Source organism: Schistocerca gregaria, chromosome 4 (genome assembly GCF_023897955.1).
Source record: "Schistocerca gregaria isolate iqSchGreg1 chromosome 4, iqSchGreg1.2, whole genome shotgun sequence".
Classification (NCBI taxonomy): domain Eukaryota; kingdom Metazoa; phylum Arthropoda; class Insecta; order Orthoptera; family Acrididae; genus Schistocerca; species Schistocerca gregaria.
The window spans coordinates 573,929,137-573,947,210 of NC_064923.1; the positions used below are offsets into that span (position 1 = coordinate 573,929,137).

Consider the following 18,074-nt stretch of genomic DNA (forward strand, 5'->3'; position numbering starts at 1 on the left):
CAGTGCGTGGCGTTGCGCAGTTGGAGGTGAGCCGCCAGCAGTGGTGGATGTAGGGAGAGAGATGGTAGAATTTTGAGAGCGGACGATCTGGACGTGTGTCCGGCAGAAAAAGGAAATTTGTATGACTGGATGTCATGAACTGATATCTATATTATGACTTTTGAACACTATTAAGGTAAATACATTGTTTGTTCTCTATCAAAATCTTTCATTTGCTATCTATGCCTATGAGTAGTTAGTGCCTTCAGTAGTTAGAATCTATAATTCAGCTGGCAGTGTTGGCGCTCGCTGTATTGCAGTAGTTCGAGTAACGATGATTTTTGTGAGGTAAGTGATTCATGAAAAGTTTAGGTTATTGTTAGTCAGGACGAATCTTTTGTAGGGATTATTGAAAGTCAGATTGTGTTGCGCTAAAAAACATTGTGTGTCAGTTTACTGTTGATAAGAGTAAGTAAAGACAGAAATCTCTGAGTAAGTTAAGTTTTGCTCAGTTGTTTGAAAATCAAACAACGTAAGAGGTTTATCACCACAGTAATTTATAGTGTTCCAAAGGGGACGTCTCAAACGGAACGAATTTGTATGGTTTGTTGGTGTATGAACGTGGAGTGTCCAACAAGTCTACGAGGAATGCTGCAGCACACGATATAAGAACAACGGTGGTAGAAAAATCCAAACCACCAGGCAGCTGGGGTGAGTGTGAAGGTTTCTAAATGACGATCGGTTTCAAATCCGACAGGAATTGCTGCTGTCGATGAATGCAGATCCACGTCAATCAGTCTCCGAGCGTTGAAACTGGTAATCGAATTGCAGTAGGCAACGGACATTTGGAGCTTAGCACCCTGCAAGACATCACTGCTTACAGTGATACATAAAGATGCACGTCTTCGAATTAAAAAAAACGCAGAAATTGTACAGCAGCTAACTGGAGCCGTACAGTCTGGTCAAATGGCGTTGTCAGCGCTGGAGTTATTGTTACACGGTCTTAGCGTCACTTATCCTCGTGTGCCTACTTTTTTCTAAGATGTATGTTTATTGTTGTGGCAGGGTAAATTTACACGGCGATACAAAAGTTATCTCCGACATGACAATAGGGTGAACCAGAACTCCAACGATAAACTTTCACATGTGTTAGTATGGATGAAAACAAGAACAAAATGTCTAGAAAAACATGGGCTCTAAAATGCATTCCTTAAGAGCTAAGAGCACTTCTTCGTCTTCTATATTGTGGAACAAATCTCTTTTAACGGGTGGTTTTAATTAAACTTCCCCTATTTAATACGTTATAACCCGGAAACTAATTACCGTACGAGAACCAAACTTCGTAGCATTAATGTCAAGACCATGTGGAAGAGAAATAGTGCCAGGGTTGCCAAAAGTTCTGGAAATCAGGGAATTTGAGACGTGGCAGGGAAATACCAGGGAAAAAAAAACACTGGAAAAATCGGGTTTTTATCTCAGTAGATGAAATGGTTCGTTCACTGAAATGCCATGCATCGTCGCTGGCTGGGCGCAGCTGAGAAGTGCGCCGCTTCCCTACTCCCTCATTCTTACTGCTTCTCTCCTTGCTACCACTCACCACAGCTTGCAGGCAGAGTTGCCACAACTTCTTGCCGCTGGCCTAACAGAATAGCCAGGGAGGCGTGAGGAATGGTTTGTTCGAATCTGATTCTCAGAGATTGTTGACGCAACGGCCGCAGACGGCGGTCATGTGATCGTGAGTTGTGTCTGAGTGATTGTGCGAATGTGTGTGTGCTCTTGTTTTCTGACATAGCCTAGGGCTGAAAATTTAGTTCTGAGAGTGTGATTGTATTTCCTGCGTGCCTGTCGGCGGCTCAGCGATCATCTTTACGGTGAGTTGCTACTTATCCTCATTAGTATTCATTCTCAGAGTACTTGCGAAAGTTATCTGTTTAATGGATTGATCACTGAGGTCTCATTTCATCAACATGTTGTCTGTGACACGTGAATAACTTGCCGCACAAGTGGATTTCCGCAACGGGCCAAAATCGCAGTCCATTTCTGCGGGTATCTCTAACGTATTGGGCCTGCCGATCTGAAGCTCGTCGTTTCCCACTAAGGTGCAGGCCCTGCCCGTCGGATCTAGTCTAATCGATTTGCCTGCATGCCGGGTCTGTTCGTGTGTGGCATAATGCGGCGGATTTTCATGGACCCAGGACCGAGGTGGTCCTCGACAAGGCGGCGATGGATTTCAGGAATTGCGACTGTCTCACAGCAAGTACATCGTACAGCGCGGCGTTTTATAGACTTTTTATTTATTGTAGTACATTTTGGTACTTCGAAATTAGTTTCTATATTAGAAAGTGTGGTCGATAAGAAGAAGAAAAGTGTGCAGTCATTGGCGGTTTGTACGCTATGTACTGAAAAATTTCTCGAAAGAAAAATCACACAATACCTGTAAAATAATAGATACAACACAGTGGGCAGTAACCATTTTATTGGCGGTCACCTATAGTGTTGATTTACACAACTCTTCCCTGTCTTACACACTTCTTTCAAGAGGTCTACTTTTTTCTGAGGTTATTTGTCAAATCAGTGAAGGTATTTTAAACTTGTCTTCCGACTCCAAGGAAATGCGTATTTTTGTCACTAGATGTCTTTCGTTTCATTGAAATGAAATAGCAACAGTGGTCTTAATGAAACACATGTACCATTTGGCTTGCTTTCTCCACCTGAAAACAGTTCATTACAAAAGATGGCGTTGATTTAGTTCTTAAGATTTTTGCTGACACGGCGGAGAAATACGAAAGTCCTCACATTTTTTTGTCAACTTATGTCTTTATTTGCCCTTGAGATCTCAAAATTTGTCGGAGAGAAATGCTAAAATTGTCTATAAATCAGGGAAAATCAGGGAATTTCACTTGGAAGAACTTGTGGCAACCCTGAATGCAGAATCAATTCATTGAAACACTTTTAATGTGCTGCAACGGTACACCATACCATTACACATCGGTTCCATTACTGCTACAAAAGAGGCTCAATATGGCGCCCATCAGGGTCCAGAAGAGGCTGAATGCGCAGGACTGCATTCTGCACAGCAGAACGAAGCTTGTCCGTAGGTATGCTGGCTACCTTTCTTGATATGCTGCGCTTCAGATCAGCACATGTGTGAATGTTCCTCTGGTAAACCCTGTTCCCACAACCAGAAATCACAGGGAGTGAGAGCAAGTGAGCGTGCGGGCCAAGCATTTCGAAACGATCGGCTGATAATTCGATCGTTTCCGAATGTGTTTCGGAGAAGCAGGTGAACTTCACGATCGATGTGTGGTGGGGACTCATCTTGCATGAAAACTGTTGAGTTCAGTGCGTCTCTCTCCTGTCGGACGGATATGACATGCTGGCGAAGCATATCGCAGTAACGCTGGCCACTCACACTGCACGTCTTTGGTCTCTCAGCGCCAAACTGTTCAAATAAGACTGGAAGAGAGATGAACGTGGCCACGAAGCCACACCATACGGTGACACGTTCATCATGCAGAGGAACTTTATGCTCAGTGACTGGAAGTGAAGATCCCCGCACTTGGCAATTCTGTGTGTTCACATCACCCTTCGGAGAAAAATGAGCTTCGTCTGTCCATAGGATGCTCCAGGACCAGCCCTTGTTAACTTCAGTCCCTGTGAGAAATTGGAGAGCGAAGTCAACACATCGTTGTGCGTCCTGTGGTACAAGCTGCTGTACGATATGGATCGTGTACGGATACCATTTGAGAATGGTTCGAACAGCCTTCCTTACAGTGGACCACGGAATATTCAACAGCCGTGACACAGTACGTGCAGTGTCTGACGATCGGGAATTGCACGCAGCGTTGTCTGCCATAGCAACAACGATTTCTTCAACCACCTATGGAGCAACCAGCTGTCGGCCTTTTCCTGGAGAGTCGCCGAGTTCGTGCAGTAGTTTCGAACTTGTTCATCATGCTCCGCACAGCAGGTGGAGAAACAGGGCCCTTCCGTAATGCTTTCAGCAGCTGCAGCATTACCGTTGTTTTGATAATAGAGCTTCAGCAATAATGCTCTGCTCTTTTCGTCCAAGCTGCTGTTGATACGCTCAACAAGTGCAATGCGATGGTCAGGGGTGTGAGACTATGAGTCACGACGACTGATCACGGCACCTGGTGGCCATAGTTGGAACTGGACGGTGGCGCTGTGACCCATCGAAGTCGTGCACCCCGTACTCTGGATATTAATGCTACTCGTACGTTAATTAGTTTCCGTGTTATAACGTGTTAAACAGGGAAAGTTTAATTATAACTACCTAGTACTACAAGCTCTAGTTTTCCATATTTTGAGAAATGGCAGTAAGGAGCAAAACACGATAAAATGTCCGGCAAACTTGGGTTTAAAGTCCATTCCTGTACCTTACGAGCTATGAACACTTCTTCGTTTTCGCTGCTGTGAAACACGTGTCTTCTACTGTACAAGTGTCCAACCTTCTTAAGGTATGCATTTTAGAGCTCTAGATTACTAGACTTTTTTTATTTGTTTTGCTCTATAGCACCACCTCTCTAAATATGGAAAGCAAGGAGTGTGCAGCAGAAGAGATTTGTTTCACAGTATCGAAGATGAACTGCTCATAGCTCTTAAGGTAAGCATTTTAGAGCCCATGTTTACTAGACAATTATTTCTTTTTTTGATCCATACTATCACCTTAGAAAGTATGTCGATGGAGTTCTGATTCACCTCATTTGTCCTATGGGACCCTATATAAATAAGCAAACAGATTTCCGCTGAGAGCTATATCTTTAAGGTAACTGCTTTTGTTGATAATCAATAATCACTCTCGGCCTTTTGTCGCCTGTGGCGTAGCCCAAGTCCGCTCTCGAACCTTCTCTACCAGGTTTCGAGACAAGGTTTCGTTGTGTAATCTATTATAAGCATCTCGCATTGAAATTCGCGCTAAATTTCGAGCTTCTGCAAAAGACAGACGCTCTCGGAGATTTTGCATTCGTTTAAATTTGGCAACAGTCTTCTGACCCGTTTTGTGTACCATGGTGGATCAGTTCCGTCGTTTGTTAATTTATTTGGTATAAATCTTACAACTAGTGTCTAAACTATTTCTTTGAATTCGAGCCTTACAAGCTTTTCAGACTGTTTCTGACAACCCTGTACAGTACCGCTGTTGCAGCCTCAGACGGGGGCATTTTGGACAGACCGACCAAATTGTAATCCTCGGCCGATGGCGTCATATGGACGCGTTGTGTGTATGTAGGAGCGCGGGGAAAGGGGGGCGAGGGAGGGGCTGCGGGATGGGGGTGGGGGTAAGAGGGGGTGTGTGGTTAGTATACCGCTCTTCCGGCCGTTGTCGGCTTTGCAGACCTTAGAAACGCCACGTCTCATTCTAGTAGGTCCTCTGTTGGCATCACGAGGTTATATGGACCCTGTTCCAGTCTTTGCACTGGGGAGAAATCGTTGACATTATCGGGAATCTAACCCGTGTTCTCTGCACAGCACTCAGCTACGGAGGCAGACAACTGGCGGACATGCTGGTTCCATAAACGTTAAACTTGGACGAGAGACTCTTGAAGAAACGAAAGAATTTTGCTTTCTCGAATGCTGATTAGATAAAGGAAGATGCGATAACGACTTAGCAGCAAGGATTACACAAGGGAAAAGGGTTTCCTGTGAAAAGAAACAGCTGCTGAGATCAGAAAAAGGATTACTGAAAAGCTATGTTTTGCGGACATTTCTGTATGCGAAACAAGGACAGCGAGGAAGACAGGAATGAAGCGATTGGAAGCCTTTGAAATGAGGTACTACAGGAGACAGATTGAAGGTCAAATTGATTGATCGAGTGTGGAAAGAAGAAATTCTGCAACGAGTCGTTGAGATGAAACATCTAGCAGGGACATGAACAGGTAGAATGACTGGAAAGATATGACGTGCGCCACTGCTGAAAATTGTAGTTCAAGTGCGGTGGAGCGATTGCTGACGATACAGGAACAGTTTTGTAGAAACGCCAAGGACAGCTGGAATGGATAACTGCATTAAACATTTGAGGTGATGGATTAAGAAAACAACAACAGTGGAAAAGCCACCGGAGGACAGCAAGTCAGTATTACGTAAGTGTTGCAGTACCTCGTTGTAGCCCATCATGCCAGCCTCGTTGGTGTAGGGCCCAGCAGTGCCGGGTCCAGTCGTCGGAGCCCCGACGCCGGTGTGGCCGGTGCTGGCCAGAGTGAACGTCCTCCCGTAGGTGCCCATGCCCAGAACAAGTTTTGAGGGGTCTGCGCCATTCTGGATCCAGTAGCGCACGCTGGAGTCCTGGGGGCCACACAAGTGAGGATTGAGCGGCGATGGTCCTCCCTGCTTTGCTGTGGGAGTCTCCAGTTATGGAATGGAGTGGGAGGGCAGGGCGTTGAGGGCGGCGGGGGAGGGAGGCAGCAGACACTCACCACGTTCAGCTGCCTCTCAGCCTCCGTCTTGTCAGCTGAGCTGGCGTACAGCGGGGAGTTCTGACCAGTCTTGTTGTCCCACGATCCGTGAAGGTCGTATGCCATCAAGCTGATGAAGTCCAGGTACCTGTCGAAGGTCGAGTGATGAACATGTTTCGCTATTGTCTCCACGCTGAGAATGGAAAGTTGGGTACACTTACGTGACTCGTCGTTTCAACTCACCTACATAATTGGGGTACATCGTAAGCAGTCCCAACTAGGTAACGACCAACACCCACTGCAGCCGTCAGCAGGTAACCGTGTTTATCAAACTCTCTTCTCAGCTCCTTTAGCAGTTCAATAAACGCCGCCTGAAACAGAATATTCCAATGCGTCAGCTCTCCTATATCTGTAAGCTTGCGGTGTGGATTACCCGACCTGCGTATAATCTGTTCATACTTCCACGATTTTTGAAAAAATAAAAAACAAAGTCTGAAGCATTCTGTTCTAATCAGAACGAATATTTTCTTCAAAATACTTATTTACAGTCACGAAGAGGTGGGTGACGAAAATATCCGCGAGTGAGTAAATAGCGATGCATATGGGCTGGGATTTGAGCAGATGCAGTGAACAATGTGTACACGGTAGAGAAAAGAGCGAAGCCCGCGTTATTGGGATCCCATTATCACGTACACTGAAATGCATTGCCCTGTTTTTAGAGTATTCAGATGAAATTCGTTTGACTATAGCATTGGTTTGACTCCCCAAAAAATGAGAACCATCGTCTTGAAAAAACTGACTGGAAAAAAAGAAAAAAATGGACGATCTTTTTTTCTCAAAATTGAACTGAAATGGATATGTGAACTGAAAAGCAGTGTCATTTTGCAAATAAATTTTCAGTTTCCAGCGATTAACGCGTAAGTAATGCAGTGAGCTTCCAAATGTGACATGCAGCATGCTTTGTGAATGCAGTAAACAAGAGCAGCAGTTTCCAGTGACAGGCTGATTCAGTATGTGACATCTAGCATGTTTTGTGAATACAGTAAGTAGCTGTTTCCAGTGACAGGCTGATTCAAAGGATTGCACACACACTGAAGGAGCTGAAAGAGTACTCGAAATACAACAACTCTGGAACGGGACCTTGTGGTCTTGGAAGTAGTCCTCAGGCAGTGAAAGTTTTGGAATGTCAGGAAGAACAAGGACAGTCAATGCACACTCGCCGAAGTCGAGCAACTGTTGGAGAGTATCTGACGTAACATTCGTCGACATATGTGGATACAACTGGACAGAGCTCGGGCATCCTGCTTTTCTATGCAAGTAGGTGACGTTCTCAGTATCACACATTCCAGGCGTTGGCTCTGAGCACTATGGGACTTAACACCTGAAGTCATCAGTCCCCTAGAACTTAGAACTACTTAAGCCTAACTAACCTAAGGACATCACGCACATCCATGCCCGAGGCAGGATTCGAACCTGCGACCGTAGCGGTCGCGCGGTTCCAGACTGAAGCGCCTAGAACCGCTCGGCCACACCGGCAGGCCCAGGCGTTGGACCAGAAGGGGAAGACCACATGCATATGCCCACCGAGCTCTCCTTATGTAACGAGGGTTTTCTTTTTTTTTTCCTGTATCAGAACCCTCGTGTATGTGACACCAGTTTCCAACGAAGGAACAATTCTTTCCAGAATACTTGCAGCGTCTGAAGAGGTTCGTGCGACTCCTAGTGGACTTGGAAAATTGCCCTAGAGGTTTCTAATAAGATATTTCGCCTGTACTGAACGCGGTGGTCGTTATTTTGAATACCTTCTGTAATGAACAACATTGCTGAATAAACACTGAACATTTTTGGTGCACTTAAGTAGCGTATGCATCGACTGTCGTTGTTGTTCCTCACATTCCTAAGCTTACACAGATTCAGGATTGCTTCTAAGACCACAAGTTCCCATTCCGAAGAGGTTGTATTTCGATTCCGCCATCGGCTACTTGTGTTTGTGCGTCACCTTTTGAATCACCTATAAACAAGGTGATTCCGTCACGATGTTACAAACTCTCAAGGATGAAAGAAAAGGGTAAATGTATCAAATCTGAAGTAAGGGATCGTGGTCTGGAAACGATCGAGTCGAAAGTTATAAGCGAAAATCGTCTTAATATCTCTGACAGTGGAATCATGTTGTAAATAGGCTGTTTAGGTTTTCATGTTGGTAAGGCCACGTAGCGCTCTATATAAAAATCACTGATTGTGCTGTGTGAAGTCTGTGGCTGGTTTGCATTGTTGGAATATTTGCTATTGTATTGTTGGGCAGTTGGATGTGAACAGCGCGTAGCGTTCCGCAGCTGGAGGTGAGCCGCCAGCAGTGGTGGATGTGGAGAGAGATGACGCAGTTCTGAGAGCGGACGATCTGGACGTGTGTCCATCAGAAAGAGTAAATTTGTAAGACTGGATGTCATGAACTGATATAAATGTTGTGACTTTTGAACACTATTAAAGTAAATACATTGTTTGTTCTCTATCAAAATCTTGAATTTGCTAACTATGCCTATCAGTAGTTAGTGCCTTCGGTAGTTAGAATCTTTTATTTAGCTGGCAGTATTGGCGCTCGCTGTATTGCAGTAGTTCGAGTAACGAAGGTTTCTGTGAGGTAAGTGATCCATGAAAGGTATAGGTTATTGTTAGTTAGGGCCATTCTTTTGTAGGGATTATCGGAAGTCAGATTCTGTTGCGCTAAAAATATTGTGGGTCAATTTAGTGTTGATGAGAATAAGTAAAGAGAGAAATGTCTGAGTACGTTCAGTTCTGCTCAGCTGTTAGAAAATCAAATGATGTAACAGGTTTATCAGCACTGTAATTCATAAATTTTTCAAGGGGACGTTTAATGTACCTGTACTATTGTTGCTGCGACTTCACGACAGGCAACTTTCAGGGGCGCATGTGTGCACATAAACAAGAAAAAACTGTCTAGTAAACATCGGCCGAAAAATGCATACATCGGAAGCTATGGACATTTGGTCAGTAGAACACATGTGTTTCACAGTAGCGAAGATGAGCAAGTTCTCATAAATCGTAGCGCATGCATTTTAGAACCCATGTTACTTGACAGTTTTTTGCTGTTTGGTCAATAGTACCACCTCTAAAGTTGCCTATCCTGCAATCTTAGCAACAACAATAATGGATCATGTATTCCGCTGTCATAGGTTTCATAATGATTTTCGCGTATAACTTTAGACTACGTCTTCTGGAAGTGTGTCGTTGTTGTTGTTGTGGTCTTCAGTCCTGAGACTGGTTTGATGCAGCTCTCCATGCTAATCTATCCCGTGCAAGCTCCTTCATCTCCCAGTACCTACTGCAACCTACATCCTTCTGAGTCTGCTTAGTGTATTCATCTCTTGGTCTCTCTCTACGATTTTTACCCTCCACGCTGCCCTCCAATGCTAAATTTGTGATCCCTTAATGCCTCAGGACATGTCCTACCAACCGATCCCTTCTTCTAGTCAAGTTGTGCCACAAACTTCTCCCCAATCCTATTCAATACCTCCTCATTAGTTACGTGATCTACCCATCTAATCTTCAACAATCTTCTGCAGCACCACATATCGAAAGCTTCTATTCTCTTCTTGTCCAAACTATTTATTGTCCACGTTTCAATTCCATACATGGCTACACTCCATACAAATACTTTCAGAAACGACTTCCTGACACTTAAATTTATACTCGATGTTAACAAGTTTCTCTTCTTCAGAAACGCTTTCCTTGACATTGCCATTCTACATTTTATATCCTCTCTACTTCGGCCATCATCAGTTATTTTGCTCCCCAAATAGCAAAACTCCTTAACTGCTTTAAGTGTCTCATTTCCTAATCTAATTCCCTCAGCATTACTCGACTTAATTCGACTACATTCCATTATCCTCGTTTTGCTTTTGTTGATGTTCACCTTATACCCTCCTTTCAAGACACTGTCCATTCCGTTCAACTGCTCTTCCAAGTCCTTCGCTGTCTCTGACAGAATTACAATGTCATCAGCGAACCTCAAAGTTTTTATTTCTTCTCCCTGGATTTTAATACCTACTCCGAACTTTTCTTTTGTTTCCTTCACTGCTTGCTCAATATACAGATTGAATAACATCGGGGAGAGGCTACAACATTGTCTCACTCCTTTCCCAACTACTACTTCTCTTTCATGCCCCTCGACTCTTATAACTGCAATCTGGTTTCTGTACAAATTGTAAATAGCCTTTCGCTCCCTGTATTTTACCCCTGCCACCTTCAGAATTTGAAAGATAGTATTCCAGTCAACATTGTCAAAAGCTTTCTCTAAGTCTACAAATGATAGAAACGTAGGTTTGCCTTTCCTTAATCTTTCTTCTAAGATAAGTCGTAAGGTCAGTATTGCCTCACGTGTTCCAAACTGATCTTCCCCGAGGTCGGCTTCTACCAGGTTTTCCATTCGTCTGTAAATAATTCGCGTTAGTATTTTGCAGCTGTGACTTATTAAACTGATAGTTCGGTAATGTTCATATCTGCCAACACCTGCTTTCTTTTGGATTGGAATTATTATATTCTTCTTGAAGTCTGAGGGTATTTCGCCTGTCTCGTACATCTTGCTCACCAGATGGTAGAGTTTTGTCAGGACTGGCTCTCCCAAGGTCGTCAGTAGTTCTAATGGAATGTTGTCTACTCCCAGGGCCTTGTTTCGACTCAGGTCTTTAAGTGCTCTGTCAAACTCTTCACGCAATATCGTATCTCCCATTTCATCTTCATCTACATCCTCTTCCATTTCCATAATGTTGTCCTCAAGTACATCGCCCTTGTATATACCCTCTATATACTCCTTCCACCTTTCTACTTTCCCCTCTTTGCTTAGAACTGGGTTTCCATCTGAGCTCTTGATAGTGATACAAGTGGCTCTCTTTTCTCCAAAGGTCTCTTAAATTTTCCTGTAGGCTGTATCTATCTTACCCCTAGTGAGATAAGCCTCTTCATCCTTACATTTGTCCCCTAGCCATCCCTGCTTAGCCATTTTGCTCTTCCTGTCGATCATATTTTTGAGACGTTTGTATTCCTTTTTGCCTGCTTCATTTACTGCATTTTTATATTTTCTCCTTTCGTCAATTAAATTCAATATTTCTTCTGTTACCCAAGGATTTTTACTAGCCCTCTTCTTTTTACCTACTCGATCATCTGCTGCCTTCACTACTTCATTACTCAGAGCTACCCATTCTTCTTCTACTGTATTTCGTTCCCCCATTCCTGTCGATTGTTCCCTTATACTGTCCCTGAAACTCCGTACAACCTATGGCTTAGTCAGTTTATCCAGGTCCCATCTCCTTAAATTCCCACCTTTTTGCAATTTCTTCAGTTTTAATCTGCAGCTCATAACCAATAGATTGTGGTCAGAGTCCACATCTGCCTCTGGAAATGTCCTACAATATAAAACTTGGTTCCTAAATCTCTGTCTTACCATTATATAATCTATCTGATACCTTTTAGTATCTCCAGGATTCTTCCAAGTATACAACCTTCTTTTATGATTCTTGAACCAAGTGTTAGCTATGATTAAGTTGTGCTCTGTGCAAAATTCTACCAGTCGGCTTCCGCTTTCTTTCCTTCCCCCAAACCATATTCACCTACTACGTTTCCTTCTCTCCCTTTGTCTACTGTCGAATTCGAGTCACCCATGACTATTACATTTTCGTCACCCTTCACTACCTGAATAATTTCTTTTATCTCATCATACATTTCTTCAATTTCTTAGTCATCTGCAGAGCTAGTTGGCATATAAACTTGTACTACTGTAGTAGGCATGGGCTTCGTGTCTATCTTGGCCACTATAATACGTTCATTTTGCTGTTTGTAGTAGCTTAGCCGCACTCCTATTTTTTATTCATTATTAAACCCACTTCTGCATTACCCCTATTTGATTTTGTGTTTATAACCCTGTATTCACCTGACCAGAAGTCTTGTTCCTCCTGCCACCGAACTTCACTAATTCCCGCTATATCTAACTTTAACCTATTCATTTCCCTTTTTAAATTTTCTAACCTACCTGCCCTATTAAGGGATCTGACATTCCACGCTCCGATCCATAGAACGCCAGTTATCTTTCTGCTGATAACGACGTCCTCTTGAGTAGTCTCCACCCGGAGATCCGAATGGGGGACTATTTTACCTCCGCAATGTTTTACCCAAGAGGACGCCATCATCATTTAACCATACAGTAAAGCTGCATGCCCTCGGGAAAAATTACAGCTGTAGTTTGCCCTTGCTTTCAGCCATTCGCAGTACCACAACATCAAGGCCGTTTTGGTTAGTGTTACAAGACCAGATCAGTGAATCATCCAGACTGTTGCCCCTGCAACTACTGAAAAGGCTGCTGACCCTCTTCAGAAACCACACGTTTGTCTGGCCTCTCAACAGATACCCCTCCGTTGTGGTTGCACCTACGGTACGGCTATCTGTATCGTTGAGGCACTCAAGCCTCCCAACCAACGGCAAGGTCCATGGTTCATGGGGGGGGGGGGGGGGGGCGAACTGTGTCACTTACGTCAAATTGGTATATTTACCCTCCTCCATTACCTCTGAAAGTCTATAATGTCACCACGGAATCGCCCTGGATGTATACTGTATATATTCAGGGTGAACCACAACTCCACTGACAAACTTTCAGAGGTTGTCAGGGATACCTTCCGAATATTTTGGTATAAGGGGCACAGGGTCTCCATCGGAACGTTACAGGCTAAGTAATGTACGACGATTCTTATTAACGTGTAAAATACCCCGAAGCGACTTAGATGATGCTGAGGCAAAATACAGCACATATGGAGCGGCAAATGTCGGGAAATACCCCTAAAGTGGATGACAAATGTTAGAAATGTGACGTCACCACATGACGTACCTCACCGCACGTGCAGTGGTTGGGCCTGTCGATCCTGCCCATGTCGATAGGGGGCACCGCTGCATATCGCTCTGCCGAATTACTCTATTGAGACAAAAATTGTGGCCCACACGTCTAACTTTAGTTCTATTATTAATGAATCCGTGGAAATACAGTTGTCTGACAAGGAGTCTCTTATTAATCGTGACAGCGGTTACCAACTGAATTCGGCATGGAATCCAATCGTCGAAAAACTTCGTGTCCTCCGTAGCCGGCGTAGTCCTGTGATGGAACCGCGGGTTGACAATCGAATCAATATCGATGCGGCGAGTTTTGACCGCGGAGGGCGCGCTGCGCAGCAGAATCGAACGCGCTCAAGTAGCGCACGCGCAACGCCAAATGAATCCACCACGCATGTGCCGGAGGGGCCTTAAATACCAGAGCTCTGGAAGTTTTCGCCAGTATCACCTGAAGATGGCCAGAAGACTCTGCCCCGAAATATCGTGGCAGGAAGTTGTAAACATCCGGCAGTTCGCCCGAAATTTTGTGGAACTACTCTGTTTCTCATTATCCGATGTTATAAAGTAGTACTTGGGGTAGTGGTAATACAAGCCTACGATGAATCGGTTTACATTTAACGAGCTTACAGACATGCATCTCTCTTATGGTGCTGCTAATTCCACTGCACTTGCAGCAAGACATATTTACTCAGAACGTTTCCCACAGCGTGTTTTTACCTTCTCACGTACCATTTGCTGCTATGGATCGTCGAATGTGTGAAACAAGGACCCTACGCGTGAATAAACGGTGGAGGCAAAACAATTATTGATAGAAGGTAACACAGACATGCTGTGTTCTGAAATCAAGGTAAACTGTTCAAAAATGGCTCTGAGCACTATGGGACTTAACATCTATGGTCATCAGTCCCCTGGAACTTAGAACTACTTAAACCTAACTAACCTAAGGACATCACACAACACCTAGCCATCACGAGGCAGAGAAAATCCCTGACCCCGCCGGGACTCGAACCCGGGAACCCGGGCGTGGGGAGCGAGAACGCTACCGCACGACTACGAGATGCGGGCAAGGTTAATTGTCAGAAAGATCTGACGTATGAAATAATTTCTATCTTGTTGCTACTTGCGAGCATTATCGTATCACATGGGGTAATGCAAGAAGGAAAACAGAATAGCATAGCGGATCGATGAGTAGCAGTGCCCCCAATAGGTGACTCAACATCTGCACGTGTGGCGGGCGACGTACAATCAGAGGCAAAAAGATTGTCCAGCAGAATACTTAATAGAGTCCAAGAACAGAGCTCTGCGCATGCCCCAGTTCGGAAAAGCCAGTGTTCACCACTCTAACCGTCGGTGGAGCTTCAGCTTGATGTTTACATCGCCAAATAAAAGCAATATACACACATCAAAAAAAGTTCCAGGATCTGTACAAAAAACTGGAATAGAGATCAACGTAAACATCATTTGCGCCCTTTTTATTCTCATGGAAACCACCACCACCATACAGCGAGATCTTCAGAGGTGGTGGTCCAGATTGCTGTACACACCGGTACCTCTAATACACAGTAGCACGTCCTCTTGCACTGACGCATGCCTTTATTCGTTGTGGCATACAATCTACAAGTTCATCAAGGCACTGTTGGTACAAATTGTCCCACTCCTCAACGGCAATTCGGGGTAGATCCCTCAAAGTGGTTGGTGGGTCACGTCCTCCATAAACAGCCCTTTTCAATCTATTCCAGGACTTTTCGATAGAGTTCATGTCTAAAGGAATTCTGGCCACTCTAGTAGAGCGATGTCGTTGTGCACAATTGGAGGGGGGGGGCAATTGTTGTTCATGAAGACGAATGCCTCGCCCATATGACGCCGATATGGTTGCATCTGTCGGAGGATGGCAGTCACGTATCGTACAGCCGTTACGGCTCCTTCCATGACCACCAGCGGCGTACGTCGGCCTCGCATAATGCAACCCCAAACCAGCAGGGCACCTCCACCTTTTTGCACTCGCTGGACAGTGTGTGTAAGGCGTTCAGCTTGACCAGGTTGGCTCCAAACACGTCTGTGACGATTGTTTGGTTGAAGGCATATGCGACACTCATCGATGAAGAGAACGTGATGCCAATCCTGAGCAATCCATTCCGCATGTTGTTGGGCCCATCTGTACCGCGCTGCATGGTGTCGTGGTTGCAACGCTGGACCTCGCCATGGACGTCGGGAGTGAAGTTGCGTAACAGGCAGCCTATTGCGCACAGTTTGAGTCGTAACACGACGTCCTGTGGCTGCACGAATAGCATTATTCAACATGGTAGCTTTGTTTTCAGGGCTCCTCCGAGCCATAATCCGAAGGTAGCGGTCATCCACTGCTGTAGTAGCCCTTGGGCGGCCTGAGCGAGGCATCTCATCGACAGTTCCTGTCTCTCTGTATCTCCTCCATGTCCGAACAACTTCGCTTTGTTTCACTCCGAAACGCCTGGACACTTCCCGTTTTGAGAGCTCTTCCTGGCACAAAGTAACTGTGCGGACGAGATCGAACCGCGGTACTGACCGCCTAGGCAAGGTTGAACTACAGACAACACCAGCTGTGTACCTCCTTCCTGGTGGAATGACTGGAACTGAGCGGCTGTCGGACCACCTCCGTCTAATAAGCGCTACTCATGCATGGTTGCTTACATCTTTGGGCGGGTTTAGTGACATCTCTGTACAGTCAAAGGGACTATATCTGTGATACAATATCCACAGTCAACGTCTGCAGCAGTTCTGTCAACCAGGGTGATGCAAAACTTTTTTTGATGTGTGTAGTAGTTAGTTTACAATACATGTCGATATTCATTGCAATTTAGCTCAGCGCGTCATCTCTTTTGAAAATAATTATTCGAGCAAGTAGAAACTGTAAAAATATGAGAACTTCAAATCGGTAGAATTACTACAACCAGGAGAGTTTTACATCTGTTTCAGTAGCTCACTGGATAGGCCGACGGTTTATGAACGTAAAGGACGAGAGTTCGAATCTAAGTGGAGTCAATTGTCATTTTTTCATTTAGACATGTGCTGGTAATATTTTAGACTTTAATTTGCTACAAATTTTGCAGTTGTAAGCTTTTTTAGGTTCCACATTCTTTCAAAAGATTGCATTTATAATAGTCTAACCTATAAACAGACATAGTAAAAATATTGAAAATGGATGTATTTATTCTTAATTACTTCGTCCGTTACCTGCTGTCTCTATAATTTTTCACCTAAGAGAATCGTATCAGCTGATTGGCATACGTCATAGATCTGCTTCAGAATGACTGATATGAATGTTCGGACCGAACCATTGCTCTCTTTGAAAACGCTGTTAGTACATTTGAGACCGGACATCGTTATGGTGCTGATGCTTCCACAGGAAGGAGATGGATTAGACGATTTAGAGAGAATTGTGAGATAGTGAGGCGTCTAATACCTGGAACAGTCGGCTTTCGGCCGTGGTCGCGTGCGGACCGGCTCCGCGCGCCGGACAGCGCACCGTAGTTTGTTTACTTCCGCGTCGCGGTATTTCGTGTTGTGTAGCGTCCATTTCTATTGCACCTCATGGCGCACTGTTACCGCCGAGCGACAGTTAAAGTAACATTCCAAGCCGAACATGCTAGACCACGCGCTTTTGAAATTGAGCAATTCATTCGCGAAGAGCTACGTCTGGACCCTCAGGAAGTGATAGGTATTCATTTCTCTATCACTAGCAGCATCGTCTATATTAAGATGACGACGGAGGAAGCGTGTGCTAACGTAGTTCGACAACACGCACGCGGACTCAAGTTCAAACATTCTGACGGGCATATTGGAGAGGTGACGGTCGATCACGCTGGTTTCGGACTTCGAACAATCCGGGTTTTTGAGCTCCCTTTCGAAGTGCCGCAAGATGTGGTCGTCGAAGCTTTCCGACCCTATGGGAATGTTGTGGGGCACATCGCGGAGAAATGGCAGACATTCACGACATACAACGTGTTGAATGGTGTCCGCCAAATCAAAATCGAACTCTCCAAACATGTACCATCCTATCTGCTGATAGGTGGCGTGCGAGCCATCGTTATGTATGATGGCCAGCCGCGGACGTGTGCCGGTTGCGGACAGGAGGGCCATGTTCGGTCAGAATGTCTCCGCCGACGTTTGCTCCAGGTCCCGACCAGTGACTCAGCTCCCAAAGTGACGGCCGCTTCTTTACCAGATAGCTACGCCACAGCCGTACGCAGCCCCGATGCGTCACTTCAGGAAGCACCTCTTCTCCACCCGGCACTCCCCACTGGAAATGACGGTGCTGCCATGGCCTCACCGGCACCATCTCCTCTGACGGCTACGACACCACCAACTCTCCAGAGCTCGATGGACATCGACGCGAATGCGGTGCCCACCTCTGCCTTTCTTCAGACTGGCGCGACCTCGGACATCGAACATCCACATTCTGATTCAGAACAGCACCTCCGAAAGCAACGGTCGCCCAGAAAACGGAAGAAGAGGAGTCAAACGCCATCTGACGACACACTTCTTCATGTCGCATCACAGGCAGTGGAGCTGATACACGACAGTGATCTCCCTTCGAGCGTTCTGACGACAGGAGAGGCTGCTCCTGATGTCCCATCTGAAGAACGATCTCACACGAATATGACGGATTCCAAGGAGGGTGCCTCCCTGGACCCCACTACAGCAGCGTCGCTACAACTCGCCCTCGAGGAGTGTGACAGTCGCTCACCGTCTGTTCCAGTCTCCTGGGCTGATGATATCGACGAAGGAGCAGTTCGAGATGGTGGTCCTCCCATCAGG

General features: G+C 45.2%; 1 protein-coding gene across 2 annotated transcripts in view; it reads right to left on the bottom strand.

Moving 5' to 3' along the window:
• LOC126266982 (acidic mammalian chitinase-like) overlaps positions 1-18,074 on the bottom strand; it is an 81,285-nt gene that overhangs the window by 9,594 nt on the left and 53,617 nt on the right. For both annotated transcript variants that reach the window (XM_049971719.1, XM_049971718.1), the window contains exons 5-7: positions 6,633-6,760; positions 6,411-6,537; positions 6,094-6,279 (exon numbers count right to left, since the gene is read on the bottom strand). In XM_049971719.1, coding sequence (XP_049827676.1) covers positions 6,094-6,279; positions 6,411-6,537; positions 6,633-6,760 — 441 coding nt within the window. The remainder of the gene's footprint in view (positions 1-6,093; positions 6,280-6,410; positions 6,538-6,632; positions 6,761-18,074) is intronic.